At 55.2% G+C, this 20757-nt stretch overlaps 1 protein-coding gene across 1 annotated transcript in view; it reads right to left on the minus strand.

Annotated features, from left to right (window-relative positions):
• Nucleotides 1–329: 329 nt before the first annotated feature.
• The window catches only part of LOC311511711 (peptidoglycan-recognition protein 2-like), a 253171-nt gene continuing 232743 nt past the window's right edge, over nt 330–20757 (minus strand). The window contains exons 4-7 of the mRNA XM_084612520.1: nt 6449–6520; nt 4705–4906; nt 3156–3274; nt 330–1791 (exon numbers count right to left, since the gene is read on the minus strand). Of these exons, the coding sequence (XP_084468646.1) occupies nt 1685–1791; nt 3156–3274; nt 4705–4906; nt 6449–6520 (500 nt within the window). The 3' untranslated portion in view covers nt 330–1684. The remainder of the gene's footprint in view (nt 1792–3155; nt 3275–4704; nt 4907–6448; nt 6521–20757) is intronic.

Below are 20757 nucleotides of genomic sequence, written 5' to 3' on the forward strand. Positions count from 1 at the left end.
TCTCGGCAGCGCGGCCTCCAGCTGCCGGCCCACCAGGGGTTGCTCCTGTTTACGGGGCCCATCCAGCCCTGGGGTGCCGGGCTCCCAGCCTCGCTCGGGGGCTGCTCCACAGCGACTCTCGTAACAAAGAGCTGACCCCTCAGTGCTGCTGCCCCCTTCCCACATGCTGGGCAGCCCTGGGCACTGTGGGGCTGGGACACTGCTCCTGGCATGGCTGTTCCCTCCGCTCCGGCCCCTCCTGCCAGTCTCCAGCCGCAGCCCCAGCTCCCATCAGCAGGCGCAAACCCCAGCTCCCCTCCCCTTCCTTCAGCTTAGGGCTGCCGGGCCTGACTGTGTGTGACCCATGCGGAACCAGCACCCCCTTGGTTCCTCTCCACCTCCTCCCTCTGGATTGAGAGGCAGCACAGCCTAGTGGGCAGAGCACTTGACTGCACCCATGGGATCTGTTCCACGCTCTGCCACTAACTGGCCCTGTGAGTTTGGGTAAAACCCTTTTCCCCTCCCTGTGCCTCAGTTTCCCCTCCCATCCTTTGTCTAATTAGACTGTGAGCTCTTTAGGGCAGGGACTGTCTGTCTCATGTTCTGTGTGTATAGCACCTAGCCCAAGGGGGCCTCTTAGTGCTAATCTGACAGACCATAATCACACCCTCTGAGCTTGCCCAGCCCAGCCCAGTGGCAGGGTGGTGGTGGTGATGGTTTAACAGGAGATGAAATGATTCCCGGCGCTTCAACTTTTCATGTGCTAGAAGCTGGTTTATTGTCACTGCTCAGTAGCTCCCAAGCAAAGCAAGCGCTAAGCCGCGGGGCGCTGGGGTAAAGGCAAATTGCACTTGAACTAAAATCCCCTTTGTGGGGCTCTGCGACCCACCCGACGGGTCCTTCCCCGGCACCTGCTGTGTGAAGATCCAACACTTTGCCCCCCTCGGTGCGAGAGGCTCGTGGGAACGGACTGTCGGGGCGAAAGGGGCGAGGGCTGAAAGCTTTGAGAGCCAGACCCTGCGGGGGCCAGGCAGAGCCGAGTGTCAGGGCTCGGGGACACTTGGGTTCCCTTTGTGGGGGGTTAACTAGCGACTGGTTTCTGGGGGATTCCAGATGAAATCTTCGCTGCAGAGCTCGGGGGGGCTGGGGGCAGAGGCGGATTTGACTCTGGGATTGAGAATTGCTCGGTCGTTTCACACGGCAATGGAGGCAACGTTTCCTGAGCTGCCCAGGGATTGGCAGGGCCGTTGCCACAGAGCTTGGCTGAGGCTTGGCCCCACCCCCCTGGACGCTGTAAGACCCTGGGTCTGGCTGTGTGTGGACCCGGGCTAAGCTGACATGCCCGTTGCGGGCGGGAGCGAGGGGCTCGGCCTGGCGTCTGCCGAAGGAAGCAGTCTGGGGGAGGCAGGTGGCTCCCAGGTGCTATTAGAAATCTGAGCCCTGGGGGAGGGCAGCAGAGCCCAGGGGAGACGGGAGCGTAACCCCAACTCTCAGATCCCTGCTCTCCAGGCCCCAGGAGGCAGCAGGTGGGCGAGAAGCGGGAGGCTGCCCCCTGCTGGGGGGTGGAGGTGCTGCTCGAGCAGGCAGAAGCCGCGGGCGGGGTCAGCAATGGGCGCAGGGATGCCCCCAGGCTGCAGGGACTCAGGCTTTGAACCTGGGCCCCCTGCTGATGCTCCTGGAGAAGTCAGTGCCGGGATAGTCAGTTTTAACCGCGTATCAGGGTGTAGTTGGGGCTCAGGATGCCCTTGGAGATGGCGCATTGGATCAGTCTCTTGGTGAGGTTCAGGGTGGCGACGCTGGGCTTTGTCTCTGCTGGATAGAGCATCCCCCTGTTAATCTCACCCTGACCTCTGTCCCATGTCTGCTGCAGAGGGGATATGACTGTGGCCTGAATAAATAACCCGCCCCATACTCCCGGTCTCGACGGGCCACGTCAATGTCACTCCCCCCCACCCACCTGCTGCATCTCCTGGTGCCCCTCGCACGGGGAGCTCGACCGTGGAAGAACCCAGCGGGATGGCGGTGAGGCCAGCTGGGTTAGCCCAGGGGCAGATCTCTCGCTGAATCCCATCCCCTGCCCCAAGCTGTCAGCTGGGAGGGGGCACCCAGCTGCAGCCACTCTGTGAGTGCCCAGCTCAGGCTCTCTCTGCCTGGCAAGGCCAGGGCCGTCCTACAGCGCACGCTGAGCCCAGGCAAACCAAATGCATTTTATCCAGCCCCATGGACAGTTACAGCTCAAGGGATGCAGGCCCCAGCTCCAGCCCAGGGACTGCAACCTGGACAGCTGGGCTCTGGATCTAGGGGTCACAATGGACAAGCAACAGCCTAGCTCCCAGGGTGATGTGGGGACACGCAGGGCTCATGAGATCAGGGAAATCGGAGGGAGGGGATTTTCCTCCTGTGTCTGGCTGTGGAGAGACGGATGCTCTATCCTGTGCCCGGCTCTGGGGCCCACAAAAGAGCCACAAACACAATCCCTGGGCTGGAGAAATGGCTGCCAGGGCGGGACGGGCAGAGCTCAGCCCATCCAGGTGATCACCCGGGGAGGAAATACAGGACCTGGCGGGCGAGTTAGCCATGCAGAGAAAGGCAGAAGAGGGGCCAGGGGCCGGGAGCTGAAGCCAGACATGGTCCCCAGCCCAAATGTCAAACAGGGAGGGCCATTAGCCAGTGAGCAAACTCCTCATGGCCACCAGAGCCAGCCAAGGGTCCAGCGATGGGCCCCATGATGGGGTACACAGGTGACCCCCCCCCACCGCTCCTACTCACTCTTCCCCTCCCTGTACCGCCAAAGGTTGCTACAGCTCCAGGGTCCTACGGGCTGCTCCTGCTCAGGTGCTTTCCCTGGCCCTAGATCCTTTCTGGGTCACTGGTTTCCAGGCTCCAGGCTGTAGGTCTGGCCTGCGTTCCTTGGACCCGATCCCGGCCCTTCTGCTTGGCTGGATTACAACCCCACCTTGTTTGCTCACAGCCAGCCAGGTCGCTCTACAGCAGTGACCCCTCGTCATTAGTTACCAATTCCTAGGTCACCCGGAGATGGTCCCTGCGGCAGAACCCCCGGCCCTGGGCGTTAGGTCAGCAGGGGAGAGCCGCTGTGGGCGGGAGCCCAGCAGGAGAGATTCCCAGCTCACCTCGTGGCCTAGCTGGGGAAATCCCTATAGAAGAGACCCACTTACTGGAAAAGGTGCCCAGGAAGGCAAGTCCCAGGGACCTAGAGTTGAAGACTTTCGTGTGGGCCCCCTTCGTTCTCCAGCCTCTGCCCTCATAGACTCTGCCGTCCTCGCCGATCAGGAAGCTGCAGGCAGAGCGCAGTGTGAGACCCACACAGGCACGTCGGCCTCACCCTCCCCTCCCCGTCACTCTCGGCAGCTCCCCCAAGGTCGTCGCTGACCCTGCCCGGGTTTGAACCTGGGACCCTTGGAACTAGAAGCTCAATCCTCTGCCATGGAGGAAAAAACCCAAAAAACTGAGGAAAGGGACTGGAATGTGTGTGGGGGCTCTAACCTGTATTGCACTGTTTGGCCATTTGGTGGCGCTGTGTGTAACTCCCCTTATAGAAGCAGCCCTGGGCCTCTCCAGGACACAGTTGGGGGCCGAGCGAGGGCGGTAGCCGGCCCAGATCTGGGGCAGGACAGCGCTGGGACCTGCTGCCCCCCGGGAAATTCCCAGCTGGGTTTCCATCCTCCGACGTCACCATCTCAAAATGTTTCACGGAGCAAAATCTCCAGCCAGGTTTTTGTGGCGGGGCGTCAGGCCGGCCCCAGTGAAAGGCGTTGAGGACACCGGCACGGGGCGGTGTCACAGATGAGGAGGGCGCAGGCCGTGCGGTGTCTGTCGGCCGAACTCGTGGCACAACCCAGGAGCTCCCTGCAGCCCTGCATCCCCCAACCAGCTCCATGACTGCCCCCTTCCCATCTGCCGCTCTTCAGGGACTCCTTCAGCCCCCCCTCCCCCCGTCTCCCCCTGCCAGGGGCTCTCTACCCCCCATCGTGCTTCATAGCGGGCAGGGTTGGCAGAACTGGGAGAGCTGCGGGTGCAAACACATCTCTGCACCGGCCATGTTTTCCACCTGCCCCCGACCCCCAGTGTCTCATGGCGGGGCAGGACTTGGGGGAGGGGCTGGAGCAGCCACGGCAGTGTTTGGGTCTGGGCTGGCCACTGGGAAACAGGCCCACAGCCCAGCCTGGTCCCGTCTACCAGCCCCTGCTGGTCCCGGCCTGGGGGAGGGGCCGTAGCAAGTGCGGCAGCTGCTGGGGTGGGGCAGGGGATGGGACATTGCACCAGCACTTGGGCAGGATGTGGGAGGGGGGTCCCACGGGGTCCCACGAGGAACTGCCTGAGAAACAGCGATAGGAGCTACTGAGTTGGTCCTTCCGAGCCTGAACCTGGTTCCCACCCCCCAAGTCTCCGCACCTTCCCTGGCTCCCTCCCCCACTTCACAGGGTGCTTCCCCGCCCCCGCCATGGAAGGGGCTCAGTATAAACCCCATTTCACCTTCCCCCCCGCCAGGGGTGCTCTGTGCCCCCCATCACCCCTCCCCCACAGCTGGGGCTCTGGGTGCACCCCTCCCCCATTCCCTCTTTTTGGTCAAAACTATTAAATGCCCACCAGCCCCAGCTCTCCCTTGAGTGTGGTTTCTGCTGCCCCCCTGTGGCTGCCTGGGGCAGTGGCATCAAGTCTGCCCCCAGCTGTGGGGAGGCCCCCACCCCATCCTGCCCCTCTCACTTGTAGCTGATGTCGGCCAAGCCCCTCTTGTCCATGTGGTTGTCCTGGATGGCTCTGACCTGCTGGCTGCAGGTGGTCTCTGAGTAGCAGCGATTCCGTTCCGTGTGGTGGAGGATGACGTAGGGCACTGGGGTCCTCAGCGGTACCCTGCTTTTCGGGGGCCGGGCCCCCCACTGTCGGCGTGAGACAATGCGGGGGCAGCCTGTGCCATGCGGGGGAGGGGAGAAAGGGCTACGATTAATGTGGGTGCCCCCCACCTGCCCCAGCCCACGCAGCAGGATCGGGCCCAGGGCTGGTGCGCTGAGTGAGGTCGGGGCCGCAGCAATGGGGTGGGGTAGGGGCCAGCAAAGGCGGGGCACGGTGCAGGGGGGATGCGCAGCCCTGCATTAAATGTGACGGGGCTGGAGAGAGGCCTGGCCGGGAGCCTGGTCGCCCCGTAGCGGCACCCGCTGCTGGCAGCAAAGGGCTGAACGGGGAGCCAGGTGAGGCTGGAGGGAGGCCAAGCAAGGGCTAGGCTGGAGATGGCGGGTGGGGCTGGTGCTCCGAACTCAGCCCAGGTTGGGGAAGCTCCCAGCCAGGGTGTGCAGCTCTAATCCTGTCTGTCTCCTCTTCCCCCTCCGGTCATTTGCATCCCTCCAGCCTGTCCCCTCCGCTCTGCATCCTTTCTGCTCTCTCTGCATCTGGGAGGCCCCTGATCCTTCGGGCCTCCCACTGCTCAGCCCCCTGCACCTCCTCCCAGATCCTTTCAGAGACAGAGTGACCAGCCTGGAGTCCAGCGCCCCAGAAACTGGAAGGTCAGAACATCTGACCCTGAGAAAGAGCTCATTGGGCACAATCAGCCTGGGGAACTCCCTGTCACTGGCTGTCACTGGGCAAAGAGCAGGATCCAGCAACGGATCAGAGAACGAGGACAGCCAGCGTCACAATGGGTGGGACTGGATGGGTTCCTGCCCTGGGGCTTGGGGCCACTACCTGGGGGGAACAGAAAGGAAATTCTGCTGTGGCTGGGTTATTCCATCATGGACCACTAGGGGGTGTCTGGCACCTCCCTCTGGAGCATCTGGCACTGGCCGCTGCTGGAGCCGGGACACCGGGGTAGATGGGCCCTGCTCCGATCCCGGGGGCGACGTCTAGGCCGCAGGGACATTCCCAGCACGAATCCTCCTAACAGGGCCTTGGTGGGAGCTGGGGACCAGCTAGTGTTGTTACTGTTCCCCCCACCCCACCCCTCTGCCCCTGCTTTCCCCCACCCTCTTTCTGCGCCTGCTCCCCCCTCCCCAGCCCCCTTTCCCCTGCCCTCCCCACACTGCCTCAGCTCGCTGCCCCTCTGCATGCTGGGAGCTGGCACTTTCTGGCTCTTGGGTGCCCCAGGGCAGTTCGGATGGAGCTGGGCTGGCAGGGGACACGGCCTGGGCTGTGGGGGGGGCACTCTGGGATCGGCTCCCCGTGGGCAGAGCCAGGGGCCTCGCCCCTTTGGCCGATGAACACTAGGGCTCTGGGGAACAGGTGGCAGGGAATGACCCGACCCAGCCCTGCCTTGCGGAGGGATGGGCTGGACTGGAGCCGAGGGGCGTCTCCGGATCTGTAGGGGCAGGCCAACCCTGGGCACCAGGCCAGGGGGTGAGTTAGTTGGGCACCTCCATCGTTAATTTTCCACGCCTGCGTTTCCGCCCCCTGGGTTCTTAGCTGCATCAGGGATTCCCAGCCCTGCCCCGCACCCCCAGCCCTGGGGATCCGAACTCACCGAGCGCCACGGCACAGAGCGCTAAGAGCCACACAACCCGCGTCAGCAGCAGCATCTTCCTCTCGCTCGGCCCTGTGGGGACACGTGTTTGTCACAGCCGTCACAGGAGGGGGCGCTGCTGGGCTGGAGCCAAACACCCCCAGAGCCCTTGGGTAGCAGATCCCCCTGCGCTCAGGTTGTCCTGGGCTTCAAGCCTGGCCTGTCACCTGAGGGCAGCGTCCCATCCCCGCCCAGACCCCCCCCCTTCCTTCTGGGCTCCCCGGTCCCCATGAGAGCCCCTTGAGCAGCAGGCTCGGTGGTGGCCCAGCTGTACTAACAGCCCCCTGCCCAGCTGGGGCTGCGGGGAGAAGAGCCGTGCTGGGGGGCAGAGCTGGTCCATGGAGACCGGCGCCCCGTGGGGTGCAGAGAGGGGCTGGCATGTGCCCACCTGGGTTCCTGCAGAGCTGGGAGCAGAGTGAGCTCCGGACGCCGGTACCTGCTTCTCTCTATAAGCGCCTGTTAGGGCGACGGGGGCTGGGGCCAGGTAGTTGGTCAATAAACCATCGTGCCGATGCTGGCGGGAGCCCAGCCACCAAGGAGGAAGTGGGGGAGGGATTTCACCAGGGGGCTGCAGTTGCTAAAGACCAAACTGGGCTCCTGCAGCACCAGGGCCGACAGACTGCGCGCCGAGGGGAGGGAGCGATTCTGGCCTGGCAGCACGACCCCAGGGGCAGAACCTTCATCCCAACGTGGGCAAGGCTGGGCACAGAGCACCACCCGGCCTGGGGAGCTGGGGAACGCCGCACCGGGGGGACAGCACGTCGGCCACCGTCCGGGCTGCCATTTCCTGCTCCAAATGATCCAACATGCCACCTGCCCCAGCTCCCCTGAACTCCAGCTGCAGGGCACTAAGGCAGCGCCTGGAGATCCCAACCTAGCGTTGCCCAGACACACAGTGACCGGGATCGGGGCCCCGTCAAGCCAGGCGTTGTTAAGTGCTGAAGGCTGGAATGTCATTGCCTCAATAACACTGTTTAGGCTGCCCGGAGTTTCTGTTCTTGGAGCTCAAATGTTACCAACACGAAGAGCAGACAAGGCAGGATGTGAATCCAGCAGACCTCAATGGTACTCACAAAGAAAGCCCACAGCACGGTCTGTCTGGTGAGAAAGGCCCTCGGCCAGGTTCACTGCCCTGGAGGCACAGTCCTAGCGCCCTGGCTCCGTGGTTACCGGTTCACTGACGCGAGTGCCCCGTGGCAAGGAGCGGCTCAGTCAGCAGCGGGAGTCACCGCTGTCCCCTAGGCCACGCAAAGGCTGATGGCGAGGTTCCCCGAGAGTAACAGCCTGAGACAAACAGCTTACGTCCCCCCTTCCCTGTGTCACAACGTTCGTCTGTTACCTCCCCTGGGTCCTGAGACCATGGGCAAAACCTTCCTCTTCATTATTTTGTCCAGCCATTTTATCTGGCACTAAATTGACTGTATTTGTCCCAGCTAAGCTACTTTTACGTAACTCTCTAGTGCCTAGGACACGAGCGACAAGTTTGCCAAGTACCTGAACTGCACAGCAAACTTGTCAGCATTTGCTTTAACCCATGGCCTGACTCACTCACATCTTGCCCCAGGCCCAGGGCTCCCGGCTCTCCGTACTACCCCGGGCGCTGCCCAGACACACAGTGACCGAGATCGGGGCCAGGGAAGGGATCTGCGCCCACAGCTCCCACCTAGTGGTCAGGTGAGGGCATGACAGATGCTCTCTGACCAGGTGCCCCCGTAGGTAGCCGCTCCCTCCCTGCGGCTGTTTGTCCCCTCCTGTCTCGCCTTCCGGCTGGGTCACAGGCCAGGTCCAGCCCCTCCGGGGTACGTAAAGGGTCCAACAAATCCTAGTTCCACTGTCCAGCAAAGGGCTTCAGGCATCGCCCGGCCAAAGCCCCAGAGTCAGGACTCTCTGGGATGGGGGATCTCCCTAGTCCCGAGTCGCTAGCGTCAGGGACGGCCCATGTGCCTCCAGCCTGGCTGGGGAGCCCTGGGCCATCCTGTCCCCCGGGCTCCAGCAGGGCCCCAAGGCAGGCAGCTGAACCCTGCCCCCAGAGAGCTCTGTGTCATCCCCCGCCCCTCGTCACCCTCCTGGGTCACTTCCTGCCGGCCTCCCCAAGCCAGAGGGAAAAGCACAGACCTGAACAAACCTGAGGCAATGTCTCCGACCTTGCAAATGCCCAGAGTCCTTCCCTCTCACCAGCTCAGGTAGAGCATCCGCTGGGCCTGCCTCCGGTCTCCTTCTGCAGAGCTGCCAATCCCAGCCCTGCTCACCTCCGCTGGCGCCTTTCAAGGGAGCTGCTCTCAGCTCCCTGCCAAGCTCCTCCTCCGGCCGGGCAAGGCCCTGCAGGTGTGGCAGGGCAGAGCTGCCCGGAAGGGTGGCTCATGCCTACATTGTATTTCCCAACAAGGGGATGTTTTCTTAGCACCTCTGCCCTGCCCCACCTCCTGAGATTATCATCAGCATCATCAATAAGAAGGACTCATCTACCTTCTCCAGGCATCTTTCTTGCTGGTTTTTGCATCATTCAGCAGCTCCCAATCTAATTGGACAGAGATGAAAAGATAAAGGACGTCTCTTGTAATAAGGGACTGTTGGCAACCCTACCACTGGGCTCAGGGTAGTTCCCTAACCCCGCCCTCTCCGGGGACAGTTCGTGCGCCCATCACAGGGCCCCGTCACGCCGGGCGCTGCCAAGATACACAGTGACCTATGTGATAGGTTGCCCCCCTCCCCCCGGGGTGCCAACTGATGTACCACTGAGCCTACCTGTTGCACCAGCCTGGGCTCCCTTACACTGTCCTGCTGAGCCAGGCCCTCAACCTCCTCCAGCACATACACACAAGTAGGGATACACACAGCTGCAGAAAGACACAGACCCTGAAATCAGCTCTGCGAGGGAAGACTCAGCTCGAGAATTACCCAGCACTCAAGTACACACCCCCTCTGGGGTGCAAACCCAAAATTGTTTTGTCTTGGGCTGCACAGAGAACTGTACAGTGTAAGCTCATGAAATTTGCTCCCTCCCTCAATGTGGAGGAAGATATGCACAGCTCATTGCCCCTCCCCCCAGCTATGAATTCCACAAACTGGGTTTTATAATAAACAAAAACATGTTTATTCACTAAAACAGGTAGATTTAAAGGGCTGATACGGGATAGCAAGCAGATCACTGAGCAAATAAAGCAAACACGGAAACTAAGCTTAATACACTAAAGAAACTGGCTACAAGTAGTAATTTCTCACCCTAAAATGTTGTTTTAAGGAGTTTTGCAGAGTTTCATGATGACAAACTGCTCTTGCTTGCAGCTTAGAACTCCAGGTATTTCTTTCACCGTCCAGACACCTTTTCCATCCCTGGCTCAGCACTTCTTCCCCCTGTTGTCTTTGTTTCTCAGATGTTTCCAGCAGTCATCTTGGTCAGGGTTTACTCACGTCCCTACCTTAAATAGCGTTTACACATAGCGGGAATCGTTTGTTTCCCAGTTTGACCCTGACCCCCTATTAGTGGAAAAATACTAGTAGGCCAAGATGGGGTCCAGTACCAGGTGACATGATCACATAACCCTGCAGTGTCAAAGCAGCTTCTCAGGAAGCTTCTCAGCAAGGTGGGAGATTAGCATCTTCAGAGTCCTATTGTTTTCCCTAATGGCCCATTGACTAACCAGCCAGACTGATCGCATTTTATCTGGAGCGCATTCTCCAGGAGCAAACGCTTTTGTAATTGATACATAGTCCATATTCCTAACTTTACATATAATAAGGATACATGCATACAAATAGGATAATCATATTCTGTAAATCATAACCTTTCCAAGGATATCTCACATGACCCATCTTGCATAAAACACATCTCAGTTATGCCACATTCATATCATAACAATATTTCTATGAAGAATATGGGGAGTAGTATCACAACTGAGATCAGGGTCCTCTCGCGCCAGGCGCTGCATAGACACACAGTGACCGAGATCAGGGCCCGTCAGGCCGGGCGCTGCCCAGACACACAGTGTCTGAGTGTGACGCTCTGTACTTGGGGGAACAGCCAGCACCCCCATGTTCATCCTTGTAAAATGATTGTGTAGTATCCGATGCAAAGTTTGTCATGTTGGGTGTCTTCGGAAGGCTCATGGTGCACTGAGCATTGTTGTTATAATGATGTTATAGTAACGTGATAGGTTGTAATTTCATATATATAGTTATGAGGCTGAAAAATGTCTCCTCATGGCTTAAAGCAAGCCCAGGAAAAAACTCCCCAAGAGCAGAGAGGCAGTTCACACCTCATCAGGGCATGGATGGGACAAACCCAGCCCAGCCTCACAGGAACAAAGGACACTGGCCTAGGCAACAACAAAGGATTTGTTGGACTCTCGAGTAAGTCACTCCCCTTCCTTTGGTCAGTTTGGGACTGCAATTAGGTAATGCTCACCTGACTCTGAAGGGGATGGGGGTGGGGCAAAGCCAAGAGGGAAGAAAGAACATGATAAAAGGGAGAGATGTTTGCCATTCTCTTCCTCTCTCTTCCACCTACATCTACAGACACCATACCAAGCAACTGAAGTGCTGATCAAAGGGGAGAGCCTGGCTGAAGGGCAACCAGCCAGCTTGTGGTGAGAAGCATCTAAGTTTGTAAGGGCATTGAAAGTATTAAGATCAGCTTAGAATGTATTTTGCTTTTATTTCATTTGACCAAATCTGACTTGTTATGCTGTGATGTATAATCACTTAAAAATCTGTCTTTGTAGTTAATAAATTTGTTTGTTTATTCTATCTGAAGCAGTGCATTTAGTGTGAGGCATGTCAGAGAGTCCCCTTGGGATAACAACCCTGGTGCATTTCAATTTGTTTGTTAAATTGACTAACTCATATAAGCTTGCAGTGTCCAGTGGGCATAACTGGACACTGCAAGATGGAGGTTCCTGGGGTTGTGTCTGGGACTGGAGCATGGGCGCCAACTCCGTGGGTGCTCTGGGGCTGGAGCACGCATGGGGAAAAATTAGTGGGTGCTCTGCACCCACCAGCAACCAGTTCCCCCCAAGCAGCACCTTGGTGCTTACGGTGACAGCACTGCCAAGAACAGGCATTAAACCAATCAGCGAACCCACCCACCTGCTAATGAGCTTTCCGGGACCCGCCCTTCTCCTGGCCAGCTGTTCGATGGGCAAGTCTCTCATCCAGTCCCATGCAGCCTGGAGCTAACTGAGGAGTCCAATTCCCCCGTTTTCTTTCGGAGCCCTAATATCCCCCCCCAAAAGCACAGAAGAGGGGTTACCTGGCAATACCCACACCCAGCCCTGACCCTTCCCGGGGCTGTGAGATCTGGGCTGTCGCAGAGGGAAGGATTCTGCACCGGGAACGTCAGCCCACATTTCACTCCCGGGGGGCATTTGATGGGGCATTGCGACATGGGGTTAACGATGTTCTCAGCAGTGCCAGGATCTCTCCATCCAGTGAGCGTCTCCCCTGAACTCCCACCTGCCGCTCCCCCTTGGAGCCGATGGGGCTGCCCCCCGTAGGGTGCATCGTGACATGCGGGGGTTGGGGGTTGGGGTGTGAAAGCTCAGCTTCGGAAACCTACACCACTGTCAAGCTGGCTGGGTGACCCCTCACTCCGGAGGCTCAGTCACATGGGGAACGCTGTGGGAACAGGGGGCAGCCAGCCTTCCCAGCACTGCGTCAGGACTCTGGGGCAACCCCAGGCAAAGCGAGCCCAGGGGCCACTTATGGCACATTGCTCTGCCCACCCCAGAGCTTCTCAGAGGTGGTGTCCCCCCTCCCAGGGGTGGGTCTCCGCTTGGACCCGATCCCTGTCCTCTGCTCCCATTCCAGCCCTGTTAGGTTTTCTATCAAACCCTGACTGACTATCTGCACGTTGTTTCTGCCTGTTTCCCAGCAGTGGTTACATTTCGGGGAGTTTTGACTGTTAACCCTGATTTCAGGTTGCCTGGGAAGAGTTTATAGAAGTGTCACACTAATGGTTTTCATTAGGAGAGGGTTAATATTACAGCTTCCTTCTTGGAGCTGTCTCTGGATCTCCCATCGGGCTGGCTTGGGTTTTATTCCAAGTTTCTCCAGAGAATCTTTCATTTTACTTCTCCTCTTCGATGTCTGTAACGATGCTGCCCTTGGTGGGACACTTCTGAGAGCGCCAATTCAGGACAAACGGCTTAAAGCAGGGCAGTTACAGCCCAAGGCTGGGGTTTCTCCATCTTTAAGGCAAACCAAACCAGCCAAACAGAGAAGACTTTGGTTTTACCTCACTGGCTAACCATAAGTCACACAAGCAATTCCCTTAGACACTCCAGTTTCCCAGTATCACCACCAGTGCCACTCGTTATGGGGGTGAATGGTTATGAAAACCAATGCCCCAGTAAAAGAAAAATGCTTCTCCCGATCCCAAAGGACCAAGCCCCAGACCTAGGTCAATATACAAATCAGATCTTACCCACAAATCATGCCGTTGCCAATCCTTTAGAATCTAAAATCTAAAGTTTTATTCAGATGTAAGCAGTGTCAGGATGAGCTCCACCCTGACATCTGGTGGTGAGGTGTGGCAAGTTGTGGAAAAGAACTTGAGGGGCCGATCTCATTTGCATAGGCACACCCACCCTGCCTAGAATTAGGCCATAGCTGCCCAAATGATCACTTTGGCTGCTGTGGGATCCCCAGTGTCTCTGTTATTGGGGCAGGAAGAATAAATTGTTATTACCCTGATTATGGGAACTGTGCTTGGAACTGTACTGGGCCTTTTGTTATGATGGAGGGACTCACCATCAACTAAGTAGCACTCGCTAGGCAAGGGTCATGGGTTTTAAAACTCTGTGAATGGAGAGAGGCTGGGGACAAGTATTAATACTTTGTGGCATGGGCCCCTTGGTGAGGGCCTTACATGCTAATTGCACTTCCTCCTCTCTCCACTGTGGAATATCAGAGCTAATTTTGATTCTATTAGGAGTCTAGTTACAGGCTGCTGAGCTCACTTTGGGCTAATGGTGCACCAGCACTGAGGCTCCCCTACTGCAAGCTGAATCCACCAAAGAGCTGAACTGACTGAGAGCTGAAATCACTGAGCGTTGTGTTAAGTAGTGGGGGAGCCTGAAGATATATTGTGGAGCAGTTTGTGGGACGGCTGGAGTGCCTTGTGGACCGGCTGGTGGAGCAGTTCGTGGGACGGCGGGAGCTGCTTGTGGGCCGCGGAGTGGAGCTGAGCGAAGGAGTTCATCTGGCAGAGCGGAGTGGAGCGAAGCGAAGGCCTATGGAGCTGTGGGGTGGTCAGCTTCAGATCATGTAAGGTGCCTCTTACCCCCGTCCCATCTCCACCCAGGTTGGGAGGTAAAGCTCCACAGATAAACTTTCGAACTCTGGGGCTGCCCTGACCAGGGACAGAGACTTTTGGGACTTTGGGTGATTTGGGGTTGCTGGACTCAAGAACCAAAGGGAAAGGGGCATGCCCCAATTTGCTTGGGGTGGGTTTTTTGCTCATGGGTTGTGTTATGAATCCTGTTGGTGGTGTTTCCCCAACATAATGCCACATTGTTTCTCTCTGTTATTAAAAGGCTTTTTGCTACACTCAGACTATGTGCTTGTGAGAGGGGAAGTATTGCCTCTTGGAGGCGCCCAGCGGGGGTGGTATATATTTGTCCCAGGTCACTGGGTGGGGGCTCGAGCCGGTTTGCATTGTGTTATTAGAATGGATCCCCTAGATATTGAACCCGGCCCTTGTTGCTGCCAACTCTGACGGGCAGAAGGGTTACACATAAAAGGAAAATGATACAGATGAGAGCTAAAACTGGTTAAATGGAATCAATGACATACGGTCATGGCAAAGTTCTTGGTTCAGGCTTGTAGCAGTGATGGAATAAACGGCAGGTTCAAATCAAGTCTCTGGAGAACATCCACAGCTGGGATGGGTCATTCGGTCCTTTGTACAGAGCTTCCGTTTGTAGCAAAGTCCCTCCAGAGCGATGAAGCAGGATTGAAGACAAGATGGAGGAGCTGCAGTAGCTTTTTATAGTCTCTTGTCATGTGGCCTCTGCTTTCTTTGTTCCAAGGACAAGCATTCGGGCACATAGCAAGAAAAAACCTTAGATTTCTGTCCATAGGCAGGTCCCTGCAGGCCTTCCTGAGTCCCAAGGCATGTCTGCCTTCTCTCAGTGGGTCAGTTGTGTAGCTGATGGTCCTTAATGGGCCATCAAGCAGGCTAGGCAGAGCTGACACCAACTTGTCTGGGGTGTCACCCAGAAGCATAGCATAAGTTTGAAATACAGACAGTATAGAACCAATATTCATAACTTCAACTACAAAAATGATACACACATACAGATAGCATAATTATACCCAGCAAATCATAACCTTCCCATAGACACCTCACACGACAACCTTTGTACAATATTCGCTGCAAATATATAACAGTGGTTGCAACAGTGATCTATACGGTTACAGATTCTGTCAATAACGTCACAGCGTCTCCTTCATGGCAGCCACCCACAATTGCCTCTCTGCTCGCTGGGATTTCCTGGGCAGGTGACGCTCCCCCCATACTTCTACTGAGCTCCTCTGTCTATTCGAGGCACTTTTCCCAGGGTCGCCATTTCAGATTTTGGTAGGTGGGGATCTGGGGGGCAACTTTAACTCTGATTCCAGGGCTACTTAGGAACCTGAAAACTCTGGTATTTTTGCAGAGAATAACTTAGAAATGAGCTGAAAGGAGCACTATATCTAATTCCTATAGATAGAAAGAAAATTAAATAAATAGACCCATTCAGCCCGAATACTAACATGTTCTGATACCTTGTGTCAAGCCACTTAAGGGACCTTGGTTAGGTTTAACATTGGAATGTCTATTCTTACTCTTCAATACAACAATTGAAATCGGGGCTCCAGTTTCTGGCGTATTCTGAACAGGGCTGAGCACACAGATGGTGCCCAGTGAATAACACAAATCATGACAATAATCATTGACTTTGTGGACTCTGTGGATGCAATTTCTGGTCTTTGTTCTGGAACTGGCCTGAATACAGCAGAAACCCTGAGAATTTGAGGCATAATCACCTCTGATCCTCATCTGGCACCTTCTCATTCCTTCCATCTCTCACACTCACAACACAGAATGAAAAAACACAATGGTTTTCAGGTAAATGGAAAATTGCACAACAGCCATTGCTCTGCAGCCAGGCCTGAGGCAGAACCTGCCACCCGTGGGGGGCTCAGTGATCTACTATCATTCTCTCTCTTTCTTCATCCTTTCTGACATCTGGGCTGCTTTTCACGCGGTAAACCACGACATCCTTCCCAATCGCCCCACGCTGATTGCTGCAGGCTCAGAGACCTGGCCACCTTGGGTTCGCTCCCATCTATCCGAGTCCTTGTTTTGCAGCATGCAGCAGAGAGAGGCTTGCCCAGTGCATAGGGAGCTAGCGTGGAGAGACCTGGTTCTAATTCTCCAATGGGCTTCCTGTCTAAGCTCAGGCCAGGGCTTTAAGGGCAGAGTTTCAAAGGCTTTTAGGCACCAAAGATGCAGCTCGGTATCTAGTGGGGTTTACAAAGCACCAAAACCTTCTAAGTGCTTTTGAAAATCCCACTAGGTGCCAAAATACCTTTGAAGATCTGGCCTTTAGTCTGTGTGTGCCTCAGTGCCCCATCTGTACAATGGGGAGAGCAGCCTGGCTCGACCTCACCGGGGCTGGGAGGAGAAATTGGTTAGACCTTGCGAGGCTCAGATACTACTGTGAAGGGGCCACATAAGTACAACAGGCAGAGTGGGAACTTCTCTATACACGGGACACCCTTCCCTGGGCTTTGGCCCCTTCTTTTCACCTTTGCCCCCAAATCTCCCCCTTTTCTCATCGTAGCCTTGGCTGTAGGTCTTCTGAGTCCCCTGCGATCTGTCTCCAAACCCCTCCCCTTCCCGCCCAGGGATTCCTGTGTCACAGCCTCATATAAAGCTTCCAGATCTTTAATATAATCACCAGCCCTCTCTTATCTTCATCACCCGGCCTCTGTGTGCAAACAAAATCCTGACTCCCTGGCACAGGCTGGGAGCAGCCCCTGTCCTCTGCAGCGCTCACATTTCACACCCAGCGAAGACCCCACCTGGGGCTAGGAGGTGCCCCGTAAATGGGCCCCTGGCTTTTCCTTCCATTATTCTCTTGGGCTATGTCTACATGGCAGAGTTTTGTCACCAAAAGTCACGTTGTGTAATGAAAGTGCTGTAATTAAAGCACTGTCACATGCCCACACTGTGCCCCTTGTGTCGGCAGAGCCCGTCCACACTAGCAGCTCTTGCATCGTTCGACACAGAGAGCAGTGCACGGTGGGTAGCTATCCCACTGGGCAACTGGCTGCAGCTGCTTTGAGAAGGGTTTGCAATGCCTCATGGGGCAGGCAGAGCGTCACATGCTGCAGGTTTCCTGAGCCCATCGTTCCATGGGCATCCTACTAGATTGCCAGTCGCTTTTCAGCTGAAGTGTGTGTGTGGGGGGGGAGCGACAGAGAGAAAGTGTGTGTTGGGAAAGAGTGTGTCGGCATGCTGTCTCTAAGATTGGGGGCAAAGGGGGCCCAGGAGTGGGGCAGGGGTTAGGGACCCAAGGGGCCAGGGGGCGCCAAAATACAAATGTGCCCATTTTCCATAAGGCTGGTCCTGATTTCGGCTGGTCGTGGGGGAGCCTCCCTGCTAGATGGGCCTGACAAACTCTGTCTGCCCCAGCTTCTCCCATCTCACCGGGTGTTTCTAGTTTAGCTACTTTGTCACTAGATTGACTGACGTTTTGGTTTGGCTAGTGAGAAAATAAGTGTCAAAGTCTCCAGTGACAAATCTAGTGACTTCCACTGCCAATTACAGTGACAATTAGAGAAAGAAGTCACCAGTATCTATAGTCATGAAATCATTGACAAGCAGCTCAGTAGTGTTAATAAAATCCATGCCATGCTCTTCTTACAGCAGTCTGTTGCCCACCAAGTCAATGTCATGACGTCTCAGCTGAGCATGTCCTTGGAAGGAATCGCATTCCCGGGCTGCTTGGGCTGAGCTCACTTTCATCTGCAGGCGAGGAAAAGAAGTTTGTGGGGGCTAACCTGGCCCTGAGAGGATAAATGAGGCCCTGTTAACTGCACCGGCTGCACCTGGAGAAGGAGACAGGGAGTAGGGAATTGACTGGTAGGAGGCTCAGCTGGAGGGTCTTATATAACCAGGAGGCTGGCAACAATCTAGGCCTGGAGGCAAGTAGGCCACAGCAACTCCCTGGGATGAGGGAGTGATGCCTGGCAGGCCCAGAGGAGGGAGAGCCAGAGAGGTTGGCAGGTGTTTGGGGCTGTGGGTTCTGCCTAAGGGTCCTAGACAACTTCGGAACCCTCTTTCTCCAGTGTGTGATGACTAAGCTGATTAGCCTCCGTCCAGAGGCTTTTGCTGCAGCTCAGTAGAGCTGAGATCGCTGGTCACCGGGTCGAAGCGTTACAGCGGCCGTGGGACAGTGTTTCTGGTGACAGAGCCTGCCCAGCCCACGCTAGCAGGGAGGCTCCCGCATGGCCAGCTGAAATCAGGGCCGGCCTTATGGAAAATGGCATCTGGGCAAATTTGTATTTTGGCACCCCCCTGGCCCCCATGGATTCCCGAACCCCTGCACTGTGTTCCTGCCCGCCTCCTGTGCCCCCTTTGCCCCTAATCTGTCTGAACGTAGAGCCAGCATGCCAACACACTCTTCCATTTGGATTGTTCACTGGGCATCATTTGTGTGCTCAGCCCTGTTCAGAATACGCCAGAAACTGGAGCCCCGATTTCAATTGTTGTATTGAAGAGTAAGAATAGACTTTCCAATGTTAAACCTAACCAGGGTCCCTTAAGTGACTTGACACAAGGTATCAGAACATGTTAGTATTCAGGCTGAATGGGTCTATTTATTTAATTTTCTTTCTTTATATATCAGAAAATTACAGATACAGGCATAAATATGCTGGCACATGAAGAGAAGGGAGTTACCCTACCAGGGGAGAACCAGTGCTGACAAGGCCAGTTCAGTCAGGGTGAATGTGGTCCACTGCCAATAATTGATGAGGAGATGTCGATTCCAAGAAAGGGAAAATTGCTTTTGTGGTGAGCCAGCCACTCCCACGTCCTATTCAAGCCCAAATTAATGGGGTTAAGTCTGGGAATGAATTGTCACGCGGCGGTTTCTCTTTCTCTGGTTTTGAAGTTTTTTTGTTGAAGGATGGCTACTTTTAAATCTGTTCTAGAATGCCCAGGGGGATTGAAGTGGTCTCCTACTGGCTTTTGTATGTTACCATTCCTGATGTCTGATTTGTGTCCATTTATCCTTTTACGTAGAGACTGTCCGGTTTGGCCATTGTACATGGCTGGGGGCATTGCCTGCATACAATGGATATATCACATTAGTAGATAGATCTGCAGGTGAATGAGCCCCTGATGGTGTGGCTCATGTGGATGGGTCCTATGATGGTGTTACTAGAGTAGACATGGGGACAGAGTAAGCAAAATCAACCTTCTACACAAACTTCCATGTGGCTGGACTTTACAAAAACAAGACAAGCCATTTACAATGCACACGTTACTTCTCTCCAGAGGGAAAAGGACAGTAAACCATCTAAACTCCTACATGCCACAGGGGGCTACAACAGTGGTATCCTTATCTCACCCAACAATATTGTTAATCTATCCAACCACACCCTTAGCCCAGCAGAAGAGTCTGTCCTATCTCGGGGACTCTCTTTCTGCCCCACCACCCCCATGCACATGAAGCATTTCTGTGGTGATCTGGAAGCCTACTTTTGCTGTCTCCGACTCAAGGAATATTTCAACACACCACTGAACAGCAAACTCACCCACAGGAACCCTCCTACCAACACTACAAGAAGAAGAATTCTGCATGGACTGCTCCTGACAGTCGAAATGACAGACTGGACTTCTACATAGAGTGCGTCCACAGTCGTGCATAGGCTGAAATTGTGAACAAACAGCATCACTTGCCCCGTAACCTCAGCCGTACAGAATGCAACGCCATCCACAGCCTCAGAAACAACTCTGACATTATAATCAAGGGGGCTGACAAAGGAGGTGCTGTAGTCATCATGAACAGGTCGGATTATGAATAGGAGGTTGCCGGACAACTCTCCAACACCACATTCTACTGGCTACTATCCTCCGATCCCACTGAGTACCAAAAGAAACTACACCATCTGCTCAAGAAAATCCCTGCTAGAGCACGGGAACAAATCTACACAGGCACACCCCCGGAGCCCCAACCGGGGGTATTCTATCTGCTACCCAAGATCCACAAACCTGGGAATCCTGGATGCCCCATCATCTCAGGCATTGGCACTCTTACAGAAGGATTATCTGGTTATTTGTACTCTCTCCTCGGGCCCTACGTGGCCAGCACTCCTAGCTATCTTTGAGACACCACCAACTTCCTGAGGAAACTACAATGCATCGGTGATCTTCCTGAAAACACCATCCTGGCCACCATGGATGTAGAAGCCCTCTACACTAACATTCCACATGAGGATGGACTACAAGCTGTTAGGAACCTATCCTGGAAAACGATCCCCCACTCTCACAGGCCTTGGGAGGTAGGCCAATCCCTGAGGAGGCCACGGCACACCTGATGGCTGAGCTTTGTGACTTTGTCCTCACCCACAACCGTTTCAGATTTGGGGACAACTTATACCTTCAAGTCAGCGGCACTGCTATGGGTACCCGCATGGCCCCACAGTATGCCAACATTTTTATCGCTGACTTAGAGCAACACTTCCTCAGCTCTCATCCCCTAGCGCCCCTCCTCTACTTGTGCTACACTGATGACATCTTCATCATATGGACCCATGGGAAGGAGGCCTTTGAAGAATTCCACCTGGATTTCAACAATTTCCACCCCACCATCAACCTCAGCCTGGACCAGTCCACACAAGAGATCCACTTCCTGGACACTACAGTGCAAATAAGTGATGGTCACATAAACACCACCCTATACCAGAAACCTACTGACCGCTATACTTACCTACATGCCTCCAGCTTTCATCCAGACCACACCACACGATCCATTGTCTACAGCCAAGCCTTAAGATACAACTGCATTTGCTCCAATCCCTCAGACAGAGACAAACACCTATAAGATCTTTATCAAACATTCTTAAAACTACAATACCCACTTGGAGAAGTGAGAAAAGAGATTGTCAGAGCGAGACAGGTATCCGGAAGTCACCTACTACAGGACAGGTCCAACAAGGAAAATAACAGAACACCACTGGCTGTCATGTACAGCCCCCAGCTAAAACCTCTCCCG

This window comes from Lepidochelys olivacea, assembly GCF_965140295.1.
Source record: "Lepidochelys olivacea isolate rLepOli2 genome assembly, chromosome: 23".
NCBI lineage: Eukaryota > Metazoa > Chordata > Testudines > Cheloniidae > Lepidochelys > Lepidochelys olivacea.